This window comes from Dermacentor andersoni, chromosome 1 (genome assembly GCF_023375885.2).
Source record: "Dermacentor andersoni chromosome 1, qqDerAnde1_hic_scaffold, whole genome shotgun sequence".
NCBI lineage: Eukaryota > Metazoa > Arthropoda > Arachnida > Ixodida > Ixodidae > Dermacentor > Dermacentor andersoni.
In genome coordinates, this window is record NC_092814.1 from 81,162,595 (window position 1) to 81,181,840 (window position 19,246).

General features: G+C 42.1%; 1 protein-coding gene across 4 annotated transcripts in view; it reads right to left on the minus strand.

Moving 5' to 3' along the window:
• The window catches only part of LOC126546034 (uncharacterized), a 102,832-nt gene extending 83,596 nt beyond the window's left edge, over positions 1–19,236 (minus strand). For 3 of the 4 annotated variants that reach the window (XM_055061648.2, XM_055061647.2, XM_050194096.3), the window contains exons 1-3: positions 18,893–19,096; positions 18,238–18,497; positions 4,402–4,650 (exon numbers count right to left, since the gene is read on the minus strand). In XM_055061648.2, the coding sequence (XP_054917623.2) occupies positions 4,402–4,650; positions 18,238–18,423 (435 nt within the window). In that variant the 5' untranslated portion in view covers positions 18,424–18,497; positions 18,893–19,096. Of the gene's footprint in view, positions 1–4,401; positions 4,651–18,237; positions 18,498–18,892; positions 19,097–19,134 lie in introns of those variants that run through there. The other variant, XM_050194097.3, reaches the window with a different exon arrangement.
• Positions 19,237–19,246: the final 10 nt, after the last annotated feature.

Below are 19,246 nucleotides of genomic sequence, written 5' to 3' on the forward strand. Positions count from 1 at the left end.
GCTGGATGATTGCCCTTGCAATTGACACATTGTGCAGGGGCATTGTAGTTTTCAGATGGATGGCCAGTGGCACGACACTTCGCACGCATTTCTTTTCCTCTGCATGATTGTGATGCATGCCCGAACCTCTGGCACTTGAAGCATCGCCTCGGGTTTGGTATGTATGGTCCGACGTTGATTTTCAAATATCCTGCATCAAGTGAACTGGGCACAGTACTTGTACCAAATGTCAGTATTACATGTTTCGTGAGACTCTGTTGGTCATTTCTTCATAGTGTGATTCTTTGTACCGTAATTACATTTTGCTTCCGAAATACTTCAAGGAGCTCCTCATCACTCTGGTTCAGGAAGTCTTCTGATATTACTCCTCCGCTTGTGCTGTGCAAGTGATGTGGAGAGACTGTCACATTAATGTCACCGATACTGGTGAGTTCAGCAAGCTTTTCGACTTGACCTTCCTTTGACAGTTCGAGGAGGTCTTCACTTGCCATCTTTGAGGCTTTGTAGCCAGGTCCAATCATGTTTGCTGGGCATTTAGATACCAGGAAAGGTGACAGTTTCTTTACAGTTGTGTTGTCTTCCCTGCGAAGGACATGGTACTCTGGGAAGGTGTCTTCATTATGTTTCATAAAGAACTGTAAAGTTACTTCAGTGTGCCCTCGTTTTTGAGGGCGATCTTGGAGGGGGGCATGGGGGGGGGAGCGTTTGCCATGTAAACCCTGGAAAATTTGGCGACGATGGTAGCCACCCACCACCGAGCCCAACAAGGTTGGAATAACGTCTGCAGACTGCCAAATATGCATCACCACTATAACCTAATATATATATACCCAAGACTGGAATTACACACAATTAACCCTTGCCACCCGGAAATTTGGAAGTGATAAGAAGTGAGAAGAAGACAGGAAGGATGAAAAGGCGAGAGAGGAAGATGAAGATTGGAGAGGAGGGCTGTAAAAGGCGACTGTTCCTCCAGGTGGGTCAGTCTGGAGGTGCCGTCTATGTGAAGCAGAGGCCAAAAAGGTGTGTTGCACCACAAGGGGACCTTAAAGGTCTGAACACCCGGCATCGGCTCAACCCCCAGGATACCCCTTTCCCCAGACATGGCTATGCCATGCACGGCTACACACAGGAGTGTCTAACCCTCATTTGCTCAGGTACGTGGTGTCGCAACACACCAAATGCTTGCTGACGCAGACGCCCCTGCGGAGGCCAAAGAATACAATTCAGTATTAAAAAATTCATGTTGTAAACCTATATAATTTCAAAAAAATAATCAATACCTCCATTTTTAAACAAGGATTAACAGTTTTCTTTAAATGTGCTTAATGAGAGCTGCTAGAAATTGAAATTAAACCCAGAAAATTGAACTTTGTATGCATTTACGGAGATGCATGCAAAATTTTGTTTAAATTGCCGTTAGCACACAGAAATCGTGAAATTGGCCAAGAACATTGAACCCAGATAACAAAGTTGAATGGCTGGGCAGAAAGAGTCAAACACAGTATAGTCTGTAAATTATGCAAAGAAACCACAGGTAACCCTGTACCCGCCGTGGTTGCTCAGTGGCTATGGTGTTGGACTGCTGAGCACGAAGTCGCAGGATCGAATCCCGGCCACGGCGGCCGCATTTCGATGGGGGCGAAATGCGAAAACACCCGTGTACTTAGATTTAGGTGCACGTTAAAGAACCCCAGGTGGTCGAAATTTCCGGAGTCCTCCACTACGGCGTGTCTCATAATCAGCAAGTGGTTTTGGCACGTTAAACTCCATAATTTAATTTTTTAAGGTAACCACCCTGTCCAAGTTATTGCATGATCACATATAAAACTGAAGCTCCTTTTGCAATGACATTGTTGCCTAACTTATATTTTACGATACAGTGGAATCTCGATAAACAGAAATCACTTATATTAAACTGCTGCTTAAACGGAACACCATCCTCATGATTGGTTGGTTGGTTTCGTACTCATGCAATGCTCTCTGCAATGTTTCTCAGTAAATGGAACTCCTGATAAACGGGACCAATTTCTTCCCTGGTCCCTTGAGGTTCTGTTTAAAGAGGGTCCACTGTAATCTGAACTGCTAATGACACCTGCATTGGCTACAGGATGCAGGGAAATAATGTGCTTGCCAAACTGTGATGCTCTTAGCCACTACCTCTCAGTAACACATTTTATCAAATTATAGGACACTCCAGGCAAATTTTTGCCGTCGCTGTGATGTTCTGTACAAAGTCCAAGTGCAATAAGAAGCTATTGCAGCCAGCGCACGATATGCTGCAGATGATAGGGAAAGCGTGCAAGGGTGAGCCGAGAAGGATGGTAGCTTGATGTGTGCAGTCTTCCTGCACTCCCAATCTTGGAGGTCATGTAATCAAGCACGAGCTAGATGGGAGGCAGGTGAGCACTAATCTCCTCCTCTAGCCAAACTGTGGCGACGCACAGCTATCCACACGGCTGAGCACATACATGGCCCATGCGCCATATCTTGGAGGAAATCTGCAGCGGGCGCAAAGGCTAAGGGCAAGCTGAAATGGCTGGTGGCTTCATGAGCACTACGGTCATGTGCAAGCCATGTAATCTCGAATTTCCAAGACATAGTGAAGTGAGAGGCAGCACGAAGTGAGAGGCAGAATGAAGCATTTGCTTCTCGCTGCTGGCACTCTTCATCACTCCAGCATTGTGACTGCGAAGTGTTCATGGTCAGTGAGCGAGATCTGTTCATTTTTGCCTGGCTGCTTGTGAACACACGCTTGTTAAATTTAATTATTAAGCAAATGTTTATATCAATTTATATGCCTGATAAAACTACAAACCTTATTTAGTGCAGTTGAATACTTTGCTGTCACCATATGCTTATGCCTCCTTTCGGGCAGAACTGTGACCTTTTAAAACTCTGCTTTTATTTCCACCCCAATTCTTTTATGCATAGGTATAAAATTCCGAAAGTTAATTTTGGAAGAAAAAAAAAGTATGTTTTGATCCCCAATGACAAAAAAATAATAAGTAAACTTCAGAATATGCCTTTTTCTAGAGAAAGGGACAAAAGAAAAAATCTAGCTCATTTTTTTACTGTATGGCTGCCACTACTGATGTTCCACATCTTGGCATTTGCACTACTGTGATGTATAATTAAAGAACACGTACTACGTCCTGTGACAGTACCTCCTTACCAATCTTAATATGCTTCACTGTCTAACAAAGATGTATTGCGGCGAAGCTGACTTAATAAAACTGATCATTATGCAATGCCTATTGGACCCTTGCCTCACGCACACTCAACGCATTCCTCATCTGAAGCGAACCAAGTTAAGCTTACACTGCCTACACACAAATAGCTTAGATTTACATTTGATTTCGGCTAGCTACCTAGTGCATAATGGCAGTTACAATGTGGCTGTGCAGCACGACAGCGTTTTTTTTTTTTTCCCTCCCCCCCAGTGGGTTTTAGCAGTTTTTCAGGAGATTCATGGCCGTGTCCATACAGTTGGGAGGATTGGTGGGAGGATTGGTCAAAATTCAGGAGTCTTCCAGACAAACTGGGAGAGTTGGCAGTTATGCATGACTGAACTGTGGCAGGCATCTGCTGACTGAAATAAATTGACCAAATCAGCTGTGCAAGACTCCTGCAAGTGACTGCCACATTCGAAAGAGCAAGTGCCTCCAGCACTGTGAAGAGGTCTTCATGTTAACATTACACACAAAAACAAACAAGGTGGCCTTAACTGAACAAGCTTGTACCACCTAGGATGTTTGTCTTGATTCTTGCACAGCAAGCATAGCTGTCTTACAAACATCTCACAAGCAGCACACCTCCGGAAAGCCGGACACCTGGCCAGGAGGCTGCTTTACCAGCCTTATAAACCGGTGGGTGTCCGGCGATGGGGATCAAACCCCGCACCTCCTGCAGCTGAGCCAGGCATCCTAATCACTAGCCCATGGCTGCAGTAACTGAGTCTTTAAACCTACAGTGATCTGTAGCTACATGTAATGTGACAAATTTACACAGTATCAAAAAACTTAATCAGCCATGGAAAAGTCCTAAGAATGAAAGGTTGCTGTCTAGTGTGACCTACTAGTCCGATTAAAGACACATTTAAAAGCAGTGCTTTCCTTGCAGACAGAATGACTCTAGGCAACCTTAGTCCAATTAAAGATATATTTAAAAGCAGTGCTTTCCTTGCAGACAGAATGACTCAAGGCAACCTTAGTTTTCACATACTACAACACTGCCCAACAAGCTGAGCTAAATCTATTTTTGATGGGCTCATGAATCAATTGGTGGTTAAACTAATGTTTGCAGCACCTTTGCTTTCCATCTGCCATGTAATTACATTGCATTGTTATTTCTTTTGATCTGAGACTGTAATGTCTACTTTGAGTGAAATCAGCAAAAGACCTGAATGCTCTCTGTAAGTGCAGCAGATTCATCCCCAGGAGATTCTCCCTCCAGTTTGTTCAGGACATCCTGAAGTGTCATCAGAGTCTCTGTCTTCACTGCCGCACTGGCAGCTGCTGTCACCCGTCCCAAGTCTTCCCAGGCACCAAGAAAGAGGGCAGCAACTTCTCGGTAAACAGGAACATTGTGAAAGACGCGCACCAGGCTCTTGGCCAAGACACTGCTGGAGCTACAAAATGAGTTCAGTGCCTGCAAGAAAAGAAGAAAAAAGGCAATGAGCTTGGCAATGAAGTTGGTACTACTTGTACTTGTTCTGATGCCCTGTGGCTAAAGTCACATGGAATGACTAGAACCAAATGTGGGGTTGAGATGTTGCCACCACATCATGAAACCATCATTTTCAACACATGCATGGATGTAGCATACAGTGTGATGACTCATGGAAGCAAAGTGTAGGCCCTCATCCGATATTTATGCTGCTAATACTACTTACTTGACAATAATGCAGTGCATGATACACAGAAAGTATATTCGCCTACAACATTTGTTCATAATGTTTAATTGTGCTGATTACCTGGCAAGTTCCGATAGCAAAATTCCTCAAATTTACAAGTACTCTGAACTGAGCTAGTTGGTACGGATTCTTTTCCCAAACAATGCAGCTGCAACACAAAGACGATGCATGAAATCATCAAAATTACTCATATTGTCAGTTTTAATTTTTTTTTTTTCAGTGTCGTTGCTTGTTTGCGCTGTGTTAGGGAAATTAATCCTAAAATCTGCTGATCCAGAATGCAACTCCTGGAAACAGATTTAATTCAATGCACTGCAGTGCAGTGTACCAGCATGTAATAGCCACTGTGGTAAAGAGTGAAAAGCAAGCTTCCAGAAAGCTGCCTTGAAAATTTTTTCATAGTATTCCAAAAATGAAACACAGAAATGCAAATTCTTAGAAGAGACATGACAGCAAACTAAAGGTTAGGTGCAATGACTGGTCTCTCCCACTCCCCATGAGAAAAAGCGAAGGGGTGGTGGAGACTTAAAGCAGGACAGAATGGGTGTCCGAATTAAAATAACTGTGCAAGGATAACAATGTTAAGCAGGTGCATCAGATTCATCCCCAGGAGAGCCTCCCTCCAACTTGTTCAGGACATGCTGAAGTGTCATTAGTCTTCAATGCTATACTGGAAGCTGCTACTCTTCCCAAGTCTTTCCAGGCACCAAAAAAGAGGGCAGCAACTTCTCGTTAAATAGGAACATTGTGAAAGATTCATATCAGGCTCATAAGTAAAGCTGAGCTTCTGCAGCCGCCTTTCATGGGGCAATAGGCTGCACATGCTGTCACTCAGCAAAACATACAATAAACCAATCTTGCAGCCAGTTACACTGCACCACCGCTGCCACAATGGTTGTTGGCTTTCGTACTCCTCAGCAGACTGAATGGCAACCATAAATGGCAAACCAAGCCAATACTCACTCATACTCAGTCACCTATACTTTCGCAGGCTATGTACTCACTCATCTCATGTGTACTCACACACAGCACTCACTCAGGTTCCTATTAACAACCATTCATCCTCACCAATACTCACTCGCGTTCATAGTCACTTATATTCATATTACTGGCACTCACTTTTGCTCATACTTGCGTCTACTCCCACTTACCTGCACTAGTCTCAACAAAACATGACCTAGCGTCCCGAATACTTTTTTAAAGCACCACACTCATGAAGAAAACAGCTGCGTGTCGACTAAAGCCATGGTAAAGACACCGTCAAAAAGCACATGAACCCTATTCTTGAGCATAGAAATAGTTGGAGGTATCTCAGTTGGCAGCAAAGATCTTCCAGCAACTTCACCTCCATCGGACACACTGGCTAGTTTTCTGGCGGGGGTGACATGAAGGGGCGCTGTGGAGATGATGACGCGATGCACCGCCAGGGAGATGGTGATCGGTGCACTTGGAAAGCTGGTGGTGGTGTCACATACAATTGGAAGCATGTGAACGGTTACCGGCTCTTTCTTCTCCAAATAAGTTTTCTAGGGTGGAGTTACACGGCCTTTCTTCTTGGAAGTGGCCTCCTAGAACGGAGTTCCCTGGCCGCTGAGTGTCCAAGATACGACCACTGTGCGACGCAGACTGCTTCGTTTACCCATAGCCTGATGGTCGACCTTGGTTACGGTACCTAGCTATGTGACCTGGTGTGCCACAACTGTAGCACATGGGCAGAAGGCGAACTTCGGGATGCTGATAACAATCTTCAGCCATGGCCGTGCGTTAAGAGTAACAAATATTCTCTCCTTGCAAGTCATAGGCAGCGGTTGGTCTTCGTGAACAAACACTGCATGAGTGCTAATCAAAACATCGGTCAAAAGGGTTGTTATAGGATGGTTGGGCCAGGTAATAATGCGGGCGTCTTTATAGCTTCCAAAGTCCGCAGCATTTACCGAGTGCTGCCAAGGACTTGAGGGGTGTGCATGAAAAGCGCCTGGGAAAGCACAGGAGCTGTACTGAAGCACCGCATAACGTGCTTGTTCGTGTCAAAGGAGCTCCTCACGGACAATCTTCCGTATCGTGGAAGATCAATCTGCAGGGGAACTCGTGTCAACACTGGCCACAGTTGTCACGTTAGACAGCCGTCCAAATTTCGGTGCAATTCGACGATTCTTCAGTGTTTCAAAGGCACGCCACTGCCGTACAATGTCTGATATGGTGTTCAGATTGTCTTTTCCAATGAGTAAGTTATACATGTCTTTTGCGATTCCCTTTATAGGGTGTCCAACCTTATTCTCTTCTGACATTCGAGGGTTTACAGTCTTGCACAGTTTTAGAGCTTCAACAATGTAATTGGTGCAAGTCTCACTGGGGGGCCTGAGCCCTCTGAGCTAACTTTAATTCTGCTCGTTTCTTCTTAGCATTTGAATCACCGAAACACTTCTTGATCTCCTTAACGAAGCATGTCCACATAGCACATCTGCATGGTCGTCATACCAAACCATCACTGTGTCGGTCAAAATGAAAATGTTCCTCAGTTGGGAGGCAGCATTCCAGTGGTTGTACTGGCTTACCTGTTCATAATGGGTCAGTCACTCATGAACATCTCCTGCATTTGCGGAGAACATGTGAAGCTCTCGGTAGTGCTGAAATGGGGCTGATCCTGCCAATGCAGCACTGGGAGCATCCTCCTCTTTAACCATGATCGTGGGCGATGGTAAAAGTCTGGCAAGGGGGCGACTTCTACAAGAGTCTTGTACTGATGGCTCTATTGTAGGTCGTGGGAGGTACCCCGCACCTCCACCAAATATTACACACGAAACTTTTACTTAAAAATACAAGGCATATCAATTGGGACATTCGACGTTTTACAAGACCGGTACAGAAGCAACCAGCCAACCGTCTTCCTTTTCTACTCTCTGTCTCCATTGTCATTCGCGCTGTTTATACATGTTGCGAGAGCTCGCGACAATATTTTTTTTTTTTTTTTAACAATAAAAGAATTGAGGCTTTAGAATGTGTTTACTGGCTTGACAGCTACCCTATAAAGCAAGTGGAGCATAACATATTACCAGTACTCCTTTAAAAATAATTTCACCTGTATTTTGAAACTAACCAAATATTTTGCAACAAACAACTGTTAGTCTGGTCACTGTTCTCTGTCTACTAAACAAAGTATCGCAAATTATCAGAAGTAAAATTTTACTTTTTTTTTCACAACTTCTGATCTTTCTTCAGCAACCATTTATTTAGCATATTTGCAAAGCTAGTCTTACACCAGCCATTCATTTTTGGAAAGCTTGTTATCTAGTGTTTAAAACTAATCCTAATTTTTCCTGATAGCTAGCTGCCTTTCTTTTTTTTTTTTTAACTAGTCAGTACAAGCATGGTACCCAAGTATACTGATACAAATATTTCTGGTGTAGATATACATGCATCTGCGTGTAACTATTCGATACTTACTATTTGCATTCGAGAAAGTTTATATTTGCCCACTTCTACTGAATTACCCCTCTGCAACACCAAAAAAGCCACTCCTACCATGACAGTAGGCTTGGTAATCCATAAAACACTCAAAAATGATTGACAAGTAGCTTTTGACCGCATCTGCCAGGGCCTAGTTAGTTCTTTATTGGCAAAAATTATCTACACGGTGTTCTAAGAAGCCAATGCAGGCCAAATACGAAAAAATACTTTGAAATTCACGATGTCACGCTGATGTACCTACGCTGGAGTTATGGCATAAATTCAAACACTGGCCGTCATTTTCTCATCTAATAATCATCCTATTATCTAGAAATTAACAAGAATAGTTCTCAATAAAGACTTCTTAATGATAACAATTTTCAAAAAATACTTTATCAGTCTAAACAGATTTTAGTTTCTCTTTAAGGTTGTCCCTTGCCTTGACATTCTCTAACCCTGTTTCTGTAGATAATAGTCATAGAATACCATGATCCATTAACGCAAGGTGCCATTTGTGCATGCACGAGTCCTCCTTCAACTCGGCTGCTACGGGGCACCGTGTCGAGTCAACTGTGCACACCAAGGTCTGTCTGGCTCTGCTGTCCTGAATTAATTAAATTAAGGGGTTTTACGTGCCAAAACCACTTTCTGATTATGAGGCACACCGTAGTGGAGGACTCCGGAAATTTCGACCCCCTGGGGTTCTTTAACATGCACCTAAATCAAAGTACACAGGTGTTTTCGTATTTCGCCCCCATCAAAATGCGGTCGCCGTGGCCGGGATTCGATCCCGCGACCTCATGCTCCGCAGCATAACACCATAGCCACTGAGCAACCGCGGCAGGTGGCTCTGCTGTCCTGTGATGCCACAAAGCCATGCAGATGTCTCTGTGAAGATGGCTCTTCATGGTTGCGGATCACACTATGGTATAACTAACTAATGAGAAACATGGTTTATATATTCTTCAGCTCTAAGCATATTAAAACAGGGCCTTCATTTCCACAATAAACATTGATATTTTCCCAATTTCTGCATCATGAAGGCATTTTGTAAATGTGGTTTACAAACACTGGTTTTGTAAACCATATCTGCAACCAAAAGCCTGTCTCTAAGATATGTTTCACGCAGAGCTCAACACTACGAAAATCAACGATAGCAAGAACAGGTAGCAGTGACTTAATGATGACTTATGTGACTTTAATGCTTTTTGGTGCTATGGCATTATATATTAGCCCAACTAGCAAATAAAACATTTGTTGTTATGCATTCCGAATGACTTCTCTGAAGTTCTGATAACATACTCCTAGTGCAGGTTTACGATGTCAGCTGGCTATAAACTTTACCTGCTGCCTTTTAGCGGCAGCCTTGCACAAATCCGTCATGTTTAAGGGGATCCAATGGAGAAAAGCCAGAGAGTGAAGTACCTCCTGTGTGGTTAACACAGTGTCAAGATCAAGCTCAATGCGTTTTATTGGAAACTTGTGAAAGAAAGCTCTACTTAAAATGAACAAGGAGAGGACCCTACAAACGTTTTGTGTCTTGTCACTTACCTCGAAAGAGTGGAAGCACAGTGTCAGACAATCGGTTCTACATGAGTTGTCGTGTTATTTCGTCAGTTAAGCAAAGTATAATTTTCATGAAGGAGCACACAAGATTGCAGTTATTTTTTGTTTAGATACCTAAGAACTTTCTTGCAGGAGTTGTACGGGGGTTTGCAAATTATCTATGAGTGCAATATTCCATGTATTATTTTTTTCTTGACGGCCTACTAGTAGCATCTCGCATCTTTTATTTTATTTATTTATTGATAATGCGGTCCTGTTTCCAGGATCTTAGCAGGGTGGATACAAAGTGAAATTGAAAAATCTAAGTACAAAATACAGCGGTACATAACATAGGTGACTTAGCTACGTGCAAAGGCAAGCAGTAACTGAACCACACACAGTAAATCACTTGCTACATAAACATAGATCCGACTCAAATAAAGGCGGCGAGCATTGAGTTAAAATGTCATCAGTAAGATTATTCCATTCAACAATAGTTCTAAGAAAAGAGGAAAATTTGAAGCAATTCTTTTTAGTAGTTAACGGCGTTATTGTCTGTGAGTGTCGATGACGTGTAGCATAACCAGTAGAAGAAGTGATAAAGCGCGAGTGATGAGCACCTTATGTCATTTTATGCACGTGTCAGTCTCATGCCACTAGGTTTTGTACAGGGATGTGCATTTTCCTCTTAATATCATAGAATAATCATTTCTCTTTTACCATTGTTTTGTTCTTGCTCAAATTGCACTGAAAGATAGCATTTTATGGTCTGGATCGTTCAATATGACACTTGGCACTGTTACGTGCCTGGTTGTAAAAGAAGAAACATTTACCTGCTTTTGTCTGCCCCCCTTGCAGTAACCGATGGTTAAAACAAGGCAGCTACGTTACTTCTATTGTCTGTAGTATGGCAAAGCAGGGCCTTCGTGGTTGATTTTCGTTAATACCTCAGATGTGCACCAAATACCGGTGTCATAAAACAAATAATAAAATTCCTCATTCTGACCATCAATTTCTACATATATAACCCTAAAAACTAAGGAAAATTACCTTAAAACAGAAGAAAAAATGCACATTGAGCACAAATGTACATGTAAGACAGCATGCTGGAGTTAACTGCCCAAGTGACTCTTACTCTCACAAGTCAAGCTAGGTTTGGAAAATTTAGATTTAATTCCATTTTTCCTTGAAAAACCCTCGTAGAAAAACAATCAGCTGGCAGAACTACACAGAGAAAGTGTTCAAAACTCCAAATAATATCTCGACTAGGAATGTTCTTTAACCTCTCTTAGAAGCACACAAATTTTGCAAATGACATACCTTCACTGCCACACTGTATGTACTTCGTTAATGCTAAGCTACAGGGGAAAGCCCAGCTTAGGCCCGGGCATGCTATTAGCAATGAATTTCAGACCAGGATGAATTTTTCCTCAACTGTGAAGCTTTCTTTAAGAGAAACTCAAACCCTTTCGAGCTTCATACTACTTTCAAGTGAATGAAAATTCTTCTATTCATGAACCTTCCTCCACATCGCAGGATTCTGGAGAACTGATTTGCCATGTTCAGTGTCCCATTGCTTTGAGTTGTAGAATGATTTGCCCTTGCGATGTGATCGGCTGGCCTCCTGGTTAGCTCAGATGGGAGAGTGGGCGGCTCGGAAAGGCGTTGGTAATGGGTTCAAATCCCGAAGCAGGACAAATCCTTCCTCAACTGCAAAGCTTGCTTTCAGAGAAACCCATACGGGTTTCATATGTAGCATTGTGCTATATTTGGGTCGATGACAATTATCCCTGTCAAGAACCTTCCTACACCTCGCAGGATTCCACCTAGAGCTGATTTGCCAATAAAAAAACTTTGGTCAACATTGTGCCCAGATTATTAAGACCTCGGATTCCTAGAAGTGATCGTGCTCAGGCGAGAGATGGATGACCCACAGCTCGAATGGAGGTAGTGCTGAGTTTGACAGCGCCCCACCGGTAAAAATGTTCAAGCGCATTAGGGCGGTTGGGAGTGGCAGCAAAGGCTGAATTCCAAAAGTGGCAAGATATCACAGAGTTGGATCAAAATGACCAAGAGTTAGAAAAATATTTGCATTGCAATGGTGTTGAAGATCGGAAGCTATCTTAATGAGGGGAGACTCGCTGGAAAAAAAATTACTAGACTGTTTTCAGCTGTAAAAAGCATAATTTGTATTGCAGCCACAAGAGGAATTGTTGACAGTAGTTTCAGTACAGCTAGTTACATTTTTTCAAGAACAGAAGACTTGTCTAAAAGCAGAGCTGTTTACAATATTTTGTTGCCACACAAAAATATATAGATTTTTGGCAGGAGTCATTGATATGCCGCTTGGTACTAGCCTATGGGTGATCATTTTAATCGAAAAACAAAAATGAAATAAATTTTAAATTAGTTCTTAGAGGATTGAAATAAATTAGTACCAAATAAATTCTGGAATATTCATCAACAAATTAATTTGTGTGTTTAGGGATAGTGAAAGTCACTTTGCTACTGGTTTCCATTATTTTTCTTGCCTATTTGTTCAAGAGAGTTGAATATTCGGCAGTAACTTATTGCACAATTAGTCCAACTAATTAAATTTAGACTTTCAAGAGTCCATTGTTCTTAGATAAATACTTTAAGCCTACGTGAATGCTGCAGAATTTGGCAACACTGGTGAGAGGGATGTCAAAAAGAAAAAACAACACAGAAAATTTTACTCTCGCAGTTCTTTCTTTTTAAATGTTATGTTAGGTGACTAAACCCACGTGGTCACATCCTTGTATACGTTTTTCTAGCACTCGGTGGGTTTCCCGTGAAATAACGTGAAAAAGGTCATATCAAATCCCAATCTGACGGAAAAAAAAATGTTTCCTACGCTGTACATACACTGTGCTTAACACCCTAAGCAATAAGAACAGTAGACAGAGTACAACTTAGCTCATGTTGCGAAATAAGGATGCCTAAATTGTCAAATGAAAAATTGACCCCAATATCATCATCAGCAGCAGCCTGTTTTATGTCCACTGCAGGGCGAAGGCTTGTCCCTACCATCTCCAATTACCCCTATCCTGCCACCAACTGATTCGAACTAGCACCCGTGATTTTCCTAATTTCATCGCTTTACCTGGTCTTCTGTCGTCCTGTATTGCGTTTCCCTTCTCTTGGTACAAATTCTGTAACCCTAATGGTACAACGGTTATTTAACCTGTGCATTACATTACCTGCCCAGCTCCATTTTTTTCTCTTGGTGTCAATTAGAATATTGTCTATACCCATTTGCTCTCTGATCCAAACCGCTCTCTTTCTGTCTCTTAACGTTATGCCTAGAAATCTTTGTTCCATCACTCTGCGCGATCCTTAACTTGTTCTCAAACTTCCTTGTCAGTCTCCAGGTCTCTGCCCCATATGTCGGCACTGGTAAAATGCACTGATCGTACACCTTTCTTTTCAATGATAATGGTAAGCTTCCAGTCAGGAGCTGGCAATGTCTGCCATATGCGATCCAACCCATTTTTATTTTTCAATGAATTTCCTTCTCATGATCAGGGTTCCCTGTGATTAATTGACCTAGGTAAACGTACTCCTTCACAGACTCTAGGGGTTGACTGGTGATCCTGAACTCTTGTTCCTTTGCCCGGCCATTTATTATCTTTGTCTTCTGCATATTAATCTTCAATCCCACTCTTACACTCTATCCTTTAAGGTCCCCAATCATTTGTTGTAGCTCGTCTGCATTGTTGCTGAATAGAACAATGTCATTGGCAAACCAAAGGTTGCTGAGATATTCGCCGTCAATCTTTACTCCTAAGCCTTCCCAGTTTAATAGCTTGAATACTTCTTCGAAGCACGCAGTGAATAGTGACCCCAATATAACGAAGTCAAATAATGCAATAAAAATCGCATGTTCCATGTCATAATATGATTGCACATGAGCGTTACTCATGCAGATCACCAATTTCTGTTTAATGAAAAAAACTTCTAGCGGCAATGTATTATAGTATTTCTGAATGCAAATAGACCAGCATATTTAAATTTACATTCGAGCCACATTTATTGGCTTGAGTTCCATAACTGTACATCCCAATGATTAAATGAGATTCTAAAGTAAGATGAAATGGCTAGCGATGGGTACAGTGTTCAACTCTGCCTTTGCTATATAGTGCCGTGGAGCTAGTTGGAAAGTCTAGTAAGGTCGTTCATATCACACATTAAAGCACAAGCATGGTGATCAAAGGATTCACTTTATTCAGTATTAGCAACAACCTTAACGGAAAACTTGATGCACTGAAATCTGCCTCTTGAAAATAACATTCACCTTAATAACCTTCATTTAATACAAGATCCTTCGTAAAGTGTAAGCAGGAGTTGTGCCACTTTTGGTGGCAGTTTCTAGTCCTGATCTCCTTATTTTCTTCACTGTCCACTGTATATGTGTGTTTCATATAGAATAATTTGAGCGGGTTTGGCTAGTAATGAAATCTTTATGCCTCTTAAAAGTATCAGAATAGCCAGGAAGAGTCCCGTAGGAAGAAAAGCTACTTTGATGCAGCTTAAAGACCGCCCGGTGCCCTTTGATCACATGACAGTATTTTCACTATAAGTGAGAACTCAACCTAGCTTCCTGTAGGCTCAACGGCTAATGAGTCTAACTGAACCAGGCTGGGCCTGAATCTTTCGGGCCCAGACCAGGTATGGACCAGGTTTGAAATAACTGGGCCAGGCTCGGGCGGGCCAACGTATGACACTTTCGGGCTTGGGCCGGACCCAGGCCTGAAAAAACGGCCCGTACAGAGCTCTAGTGGAAGGCTCCGATTGTTTTGAACTGCTGGGGGTTCTTTAACGTGCACCCAAAGCGGACACACACAAGCGTTTTTGCATTCTGCCCTCATTGAAAAGTGGCCGCCATGGTCAGGATCAAACCTGCAACATTGTGATCAGCAGCACAAGAGCACAGCCAGTGAGCTACATACAGGCTGCAGAAAACTATTGATGAGCTCTTTGAGTTAGCTTAAGAAAAATTTAATTCTAAGGTTTTAGGTACTAAAACCACATGATTATGAGGCACACCGTAGTGGGGAACTCCAGGTTAATTTTGACCACTTGAGGTTTTTTAACATGCACCCAATGCATGGTACCACGAGCGTTTTTGCATTTTTCCGCTATCAAAATGCGGCCCCCGCGGCCAGGACCTTGTGCTTAGCAGTGCAACATTATGTCCACTAAGCCACCACAGCAGGTTAAAGTTTCCTGAATAAAGGTTTAGTAAGTGATATGGTAGAAAACCATGACATGGCAGCAATAGTAACTTTGAATTGTTTTGCTCAAATATTGTATTCTCCATATACAACAGTACAAAATACTACGTACAAGTGAATACTATGAGAAAGGAGACAACAGACAAGCACGCCATTCGACATCAAAGCAGAAAAAGATGAAGGGGTAAGAAAATAAAGGTCTGTTGATGGATACTTGGCTCCACTGCAATTTTGGATGCAAGAGTGGATGTGAGAGCTGCAGATGTCGCAGGCAATGGAGATGCAACTGTTTCAAGACATTGTTGAGAACTTCACACAGGCACTGCATGACAAAAGGATTTGAATGTGTGGGAGGATAAAAGTATTGATCAATGTGCCTCTTTGTTGAGGTGAATGAAGGTGCTGAGAGTACAGCGAAGAATTTGCATCTAAGCAAACAATGATAAAGAAAGATTTTATAATGTCTAGCAAACGCCGTCCAGCTACTGAGACCAAGACACTGATGTGTCAGCAGCAGTTAGTGATGACGAAACTTGCAGTACAAAATAAATGAAGCCAGAGAAGCCAACACAGACTACCAGTCAAGAATGAGCTGCTTCCAGGCATTATCAAATCAATTAACAGAGCTCCAGGATGTGTTTCAATTCTTTCGTAGTAATCAAATGTGCACAACATTTCACGTGAATGGAAACCAGTCAAGCTGTCCAATGTGATCAATATCCGAAAAGCATTCTGCCCTGTGCGACGGTCATCTACAACACTGTGCACTAAGGAACTCTGCACAACAGGCAACTTTCATGTCTCGGAAGTACAAATGAAGATTGAAGATACCAGTGTCTTCCAAGCTGTCACCAGGGCCCACTGTATTTTGAAAACGATGCCAACTCTGTCCCCGCATTTGCGATGCATCTTGCGCTGAAAGAGAAGCCACTGGAAGAAGACCCCACATGAATTGTTTTGCACCTCTCATCATGCTGTGTGCAATAGCTTCACACCAGCGCATAGGAGTGAATGTATGAACATCCCACTCTTCCAGTGCTTCCATTCTCATTCCACTTTCAGTGCTTTCACTGAATGATCAGCTTATTAGAGAGCGGGGAGAGACAATAAAAACTGGAAAAAGAAGAGTAAAGGGCTCATAATGAAAATAAGATTCATTGATGTATACTGGCTTCACAGCAGTAGTAACTTCTATATTCCAAGTTATTTGAGAAGGAACCATCATCCTATTAATTTATTATCAGTCTTTTCCATATTTATGTCAGTGAAAAATGGTAATACATAAAAAATAATTAAAAAACAACAACACATGAATTGGAAGATGGTTTCTCAGTGCAGCCCTTCACACATATTTGGAAGAACAACCCGCTATGGTACTGCGCTTCTGAGCATGAGGTGTTTTCAATGCCGGCAGTGACAGCCACATTCCAATGGGGTCTTACCATGCATTTTGGTCAAAAGTAATCTGGAGTCCTTCCCCTACAGCATGCCTCATAATCAGATTGTGGTTTTAGCACATAAAACTGCAGAATAAATTTTTATTATTAAGATGTATATTATTTTTCGAGGGAGGGTGAAAAAGAAAGTTGCATCTGAAAGAAAACAAGAGGCAAAAGGAAGAAGCCAACATATTTTAGAAAACTCCCGATTCCTCCCTGATTACAGTCCATTAACATAATCCTCATAAACACGAGCCCTAATTATGCACCAGTTAACCCTTTATTTCCCAAATTATTTTTTAAAAGGACACTTCCGAATTACCGATTTTTTTAATGCTCTATGCAATCGGCACTATAAATAAACACAAGAAATGCATTCAAAACAATATTTTTTACTGCAGAACACACACACAAATAATTAAGTAGACAAGTAAGTTGGCCTAAACACACAATGTCACTGCCATTTTACTTGTCAGCAAAGTTCAATATTTGTGCATGAAAAAGAGAACTAGATGCATGGGCTTGCTCAAATCGTCTTTGGATGAGAAATTGGGACCTTTAGCTGTTGACAAGCCCAGCTCGTCCACGGTAGAGCGTGTACAAGGTGTGTGGACGTGCTGAGCTCGTCTACAGGAGGTAAAGGGTCAATATTTACTGTAAAGTACAACATGTCTAATGGCCAAAACAATAGTGAATTTTGTATGCAGAGTAATTAGTTAGGGTTTGGTCAAATCAAATTAACTTCATCTGCAACATGCTAACTATACAAGTTTCATGGAACTGAAAATTTTATGCGCACATAACTAATGCATACTTTCATGACAGTTTTATACACAAAAAATGAGCACCAGCTGCAAGTTTTATCCTAACCCAATGTTTGAAGTCTATAAAACTTTCTTACAAAAAAATTTCAATGGTGAACATGACTACTGCATGCACATAGCTGAAAATCTCATGCAATCCTTTTTTCCCAATCGTCAACACACTTTGAAACCTTTTTCTGGAAAATCGAGCTCCAAAAATGATAGTTACATCTTTTGAATGGGAACATGTATGGTGTTTGGAAATCTTATAGCCATAAGTTCACTTTAACAGAATTAAGCATAGTGAACATGTAACTACAAAAGTCCAAAGAAGTGTTCAGCTTATCCCTGATTTGTTCGTCTTTAAAGAAATTCACTGGGACAAGCTGAAAACAATGCATTTATTTCTGCTGAAGCAATATTGTTCAGTCAACAGCAATGACTATGGAAAAGGAATTTCTGATGTGTTCCCATGTGCACTGCGAACTTTTTTTTCCAAAATGCTCCTATTTAACCGACTAATCCCGACTGAAACAAGAACAAGCTGTAGGTCACACTTATCGATCGATCGTGCCCACGCATACAAGAGCTTGACAGTGCGGACGGCTCGATACAGTGAACAGGGCACAAGATTAATGTCGAAGTCGGCAGTGGTCAGTGCAGCGTGATACTTGTCACTCAATACGGATTAAAACAAGCACGCTTCGCTGCATCACTACAGCGTTTGCAATGTGTTCAGTTCTATCACGAAAGTACGGTAGCTAGCGTGAAAGTGACAGTACTTCTACATTATATAATTCTTTCTGACATACATAGCTTTGTGCTCACCTTACCTGTATATACGCCGAACAGTGGTCGAGGAAACTGCAGACTTCATTCATAAACGCCGACCTGCTAAATGCATGGTCGGGAAATGCGATGCCTTCAGAGTTTGACTGATTGCCATGTGACAGCCCAAACGTGTTGACAGATCCACTCTTGTGAGAACCGAAATTGAAGTGTCGTCTTAGGTTTGCCATTAGTACGAGTGAGGTAACGTTGCAGCAGCACTAAACATCACTCAGCAGACTTCTCGAGACGATCGTTTCCATGGCTGCATAGAGAACAAGATAACGACGATAAACCGATAAACCGATAAACCGCAGCTCCCAACACACGCTGCACTAACAGCTGCAGCCATCTGAAGTGAATGCAGGAAACAACAAGCAATACGACACCAATCCCAATATGCCGATTCGCAAGCAAAACACACCCACGCGGTTTTCAGCAACCACCATAAACGTGAGCACGATGACAGCGGCCTACAACAGTCAGAGGAAGTAGACATTGTCAATGCACAAGACAAAGAACGTTGCGCGAATTAGTACGACTTCGCGCTGTGATGTCGAAGTATCATATACGAGCACTGCCATGCCCATGCTATCAAAATAACATATTTTTCCCTGAATGCAATATGCTTCAACAATTACGGCAAGCTCGAAACCTTACCAGATCTATAACGGATGGTCCCTAGGAGCAAAATTCTTCGTAACAGCCGTTTAATTTGCAACTAAATCAAATACCATGCGACTGTATTATGTATAGTCAACGCCCCACACTACTGATCGAACGGACACGGAGAACGAACACAAGTTGCTGATACGTTCGTGCCGCGAGCATTTGTTAGGCTTATCCAGCACCATCGTCACAAACTACACTCTGAATCATAAAGCCGTGTTGTTATACACTACCTTAGCAAGTCCATCACGCAAATTATGCAAAGCGACGCTCACAGCTTTAGTTGGTTTAGTTCAAAACTTTTTTAAAGCTATACATATCGCCAGCGACCCGTGCACCATCTAT